We start from the raw sequence: 2789 nt of genomic DNA, 5'->3' as shown, positions 1-2789 counted from the left end.
GCCCACCTGCCCCCAAGGTGCCCACCTGCCCTAAGGTGCCCACCTGCCCTAAGGTGCCCACCTGCCCTAAGGCTCCCCTCCCGGCCCCAGGGCGCCCCACTTACTTGGTCCCCACATACTGGGGGTTGAAGAAGTCGGTGGTGATGTTGACGGCGTACCAGGAGATGGCCACCATCCCGCAGATCCCTGGGGAAGAGGCCCTCCTCAGCCAGCTGCGCCCACCCTGGCGGGGCCGCGGCCAGGCCTCGAGCAACACGCACTTCCTCCTCAGGGTCCACACTGCAGCCTTCGCCACGGGAGTCCCGGGCGTCTCTTTATAAACAACATCTCTTTCCTTCTTTTCTTTTTTCTTTTTTTTTCAAGACAGGGTCTCTCTGTGTGGCCCCGGCTGTCCTGGAACTCAGAGACCCTCCTGCCTCTGCCTCCCCAGGGCTGGGATCACAGGCGGGCGCCAGCGCTGCCGGCTTAAAAACAAGATCTTGGGAAGCCCGGGCCGGGGGTGGCCGCAGCCCTCAGCCGCTGAGGGACCAGGATTGAGGCGGGAGGGGCCGGGTGATAAAGATGGCGAGCTTCTAAGAAGGCTGCCCTTCCCCCGTGGACGTCCCTCCGCCCGCTGCACAGTCGGCGGGGGATGGGGTTACCCAGCAGTGAGGCCCAGCGCCGGCCGCCGCCTTCCCCGGCCTTACCGGACGCGCGGGCTCCGTGCCCGCGGCACCCCCAAAGCCTGTGCCCGGCGAGGGCCGGTTCCCCTCTAGCCACGCCCCAGGGAGGCCCCGGGCCGCCGCCGCCTGTCCCCGCCCCGGCGTCCCGCGCGGCTCCGGCGCTGGCTCCGGGAAGCAGGAGGCGCGTGTGCGTTCGTGCCGCAGCGCGACCCTCCGTCCGCCCGGCGACAGCCTGCGGCCTGCCCCCCCACCCCACGCCGAGCCCCGTTACCGGCAAGTGCGTGGAAGGCGCCCGCGGCCGCCAGCAGCTTGGCCTTCCTGGGCGCCGCGATGTCGCCCACGGTGGTGCAGCGCAGCCCCGGCATGGCCAGGAGGAGGCCCAGGGAGCCCAGCAGGATGGCGGTGATCATGAGGGCGCGGCAGCCCTGGACGAACCCTGCGGAGGCAGCGGGTCAGCGCGCGCCGGGGCCCTCCGCCCGCGGCCTCCCTCCTCACGCCGGCCACTACCCGGCAGGTGACGCGGCGGCCCTGCGCATCAGCCGGGCCGAGCCCAGATTCCCGCCCTGGGGATGTAGGCAGCCTCGGCCCCACTTGTTTACAATTCTATCCGTCTTTCTGTGTGTGCAGCGCTCTGCCTGCACGCGCGCCTGGCGCCAGCAGAGGCCACCCGATCGCCTTCTAGACGGTTGTGAGCTGCCATGTGGGTGCTGGGGATTGAACCCGCGTCCTGGGGAGAGCAGCCAGCACTCTCAACTACTGAGCCATCTCTCCAGCCCCTGACCCTACTTCCTGGGGTCCCAAGAATAAACCCGGCAAGGTACCACCAAACATCACTTGGGGAGAACAGCGGCAGACACTGTGAATGAGCACAGACGGCAGAAGGATAGCTGGCCCCAAAGTAGTCACCCAGCACGGACGACTGTTCCACGCCACACAGGCCCTGGGCCACATGAGTCAGGGCTGCAGACAAGTGGCTCTCCCCATCCCTCCCTCTCCCTGCGTCCTCCTCTCCCTCCCTCTCTCTCCCTCCATCCTCCTCTCCCTCCCTCTCCCTCCCTCCGTCCTCCTCTCCCTCCCTCCCTCTCTCTCTCCCGGCGCTCCTGGAATTCTACCCACCAGGCTGCCTCTGCTCCCAAGTGCTGGGATTAAAGGTGTGCCCCACCACGCCTGGCTTTATCTTCATTTTAACTTTTGAGACAAGATCTCACATAGACCAGATGGGCCTCCAACTTGCTATTTAGCCAAGGATCACCGTGAGCTAACTTGATCCCCCTGCCTCAGCATCTGGCTCCTGTGCCAGCACCTGGACCTCAGGGTTGGAGCTGAGTTTCTGTGGAGTAACAGCGGTGACTCGGGGCAGAGGGTCCGGGCACTGGGAGGTGGAGAGGCTGGGACTAGGAACCCAGCCCAGTCAGTCCAGCTCCTAGTCGGCTGGTGCCTCAGTTTCCCTTTTCTCAAAGCTGAGGGGAGCTGCTGGCTCCACCTCCTGTTTTTGGGACCCAGAATGTGGTGTTGAGGGAAAAGGCTTGGGTCTCTGCCAGGAGATGAAGTAGCTGGAGTCGGGAGGAGGGACAAAGTTCTCTGAGGGAGACTGTGACTCAGCCACACCTTCTGGACTTCCCCACCAACTCTGTATGCGCAGGGAATGCTGAAGGCCTACAGGTCCATGGGTTCAGCTGCTCAACAGTGGAGAGGTCGCCAACTGACTGTTAGGCGTGGCTTGCTGAGCTATGCCTCAAGTCTCCACAGCACTCAAGAGGTTGAGGCAAGAGGGCTGCAAGTTCAAGGACAGCCTGGGCATCTCAGCATGACTGTCTCAAGACGAAAATAACAAGAAGGCTTAGGCTGTAGCACAGAGGTGAGGGGCTGGGGTGTGGCTCAGTGGTCACCTGCCTAGAATCCTCCAGTGAGGGGCTGGGGTGTGGCTCAGTGGTGTAGCCCCTGCCTAGAATCCCCCAGTGAGGGGCTGGGATGTGGCTCAGTGGTGGAGCCCCTGCCTAGAATCCCCCAGTGAGGGGCTGGGGTGTGGCTCAGTGGTAGAGCCCCTGCCTAGAATCCCCCAGTGAGGGGCTGGGTGTGGCTCAGTGGTCACCTGCCTAGAATCCCCCAGTGAGGGGCTGGGTGTGG

The 2789-nt window shown here is 64.5% G+C and overlaps 1 protein-coding gene across 1 annotated transcript in view; it reads right to left on the bottom strand.

Annotated features, from left to right (window-relative positions):
• The window catches only part of Cldn15 (claudin 15), a 10136-nt gene that overhangs the window by 4317 nt on the left and 3030 nt on the right, over positions 1 to 2789 (bottom strand). Inside the window, exons 2-3 of the mRNA XM_055605468.1 lie at positions 934 to 1098; positions 105 to 186 (exon numbers count right to left, since the gene is read on the bottom strand). Coding sequence (XP_055461443.1) covers positions 105 to 186; positions 934 to 1098 — 247 coding nt within the window. The remainder of the gene's footprint in view (positions 1 to 104; positions 187 to 933; positions 1099 to 2789) is intronic.

This window comes from Psammomys obesus, unplaced genomic scaffold (assembly GCF_907164565.1).
Source record: "Psammomys obesus unplaced genomic scaffold, mPsaObe1.curated_primary_1811, whole genome shotgun sequence".
Lineage (NCBI taxonomy): Eukaryota > Metazoa > Chordata > Mammalia > Rodentia > Muridae > Psammomys > Psammomys obesus.
The sequence above is the reverse complement of the archived record's forward strand: the minus strand, read 5'-3'. Positions and strand labels throughout refer to the sequence as shown.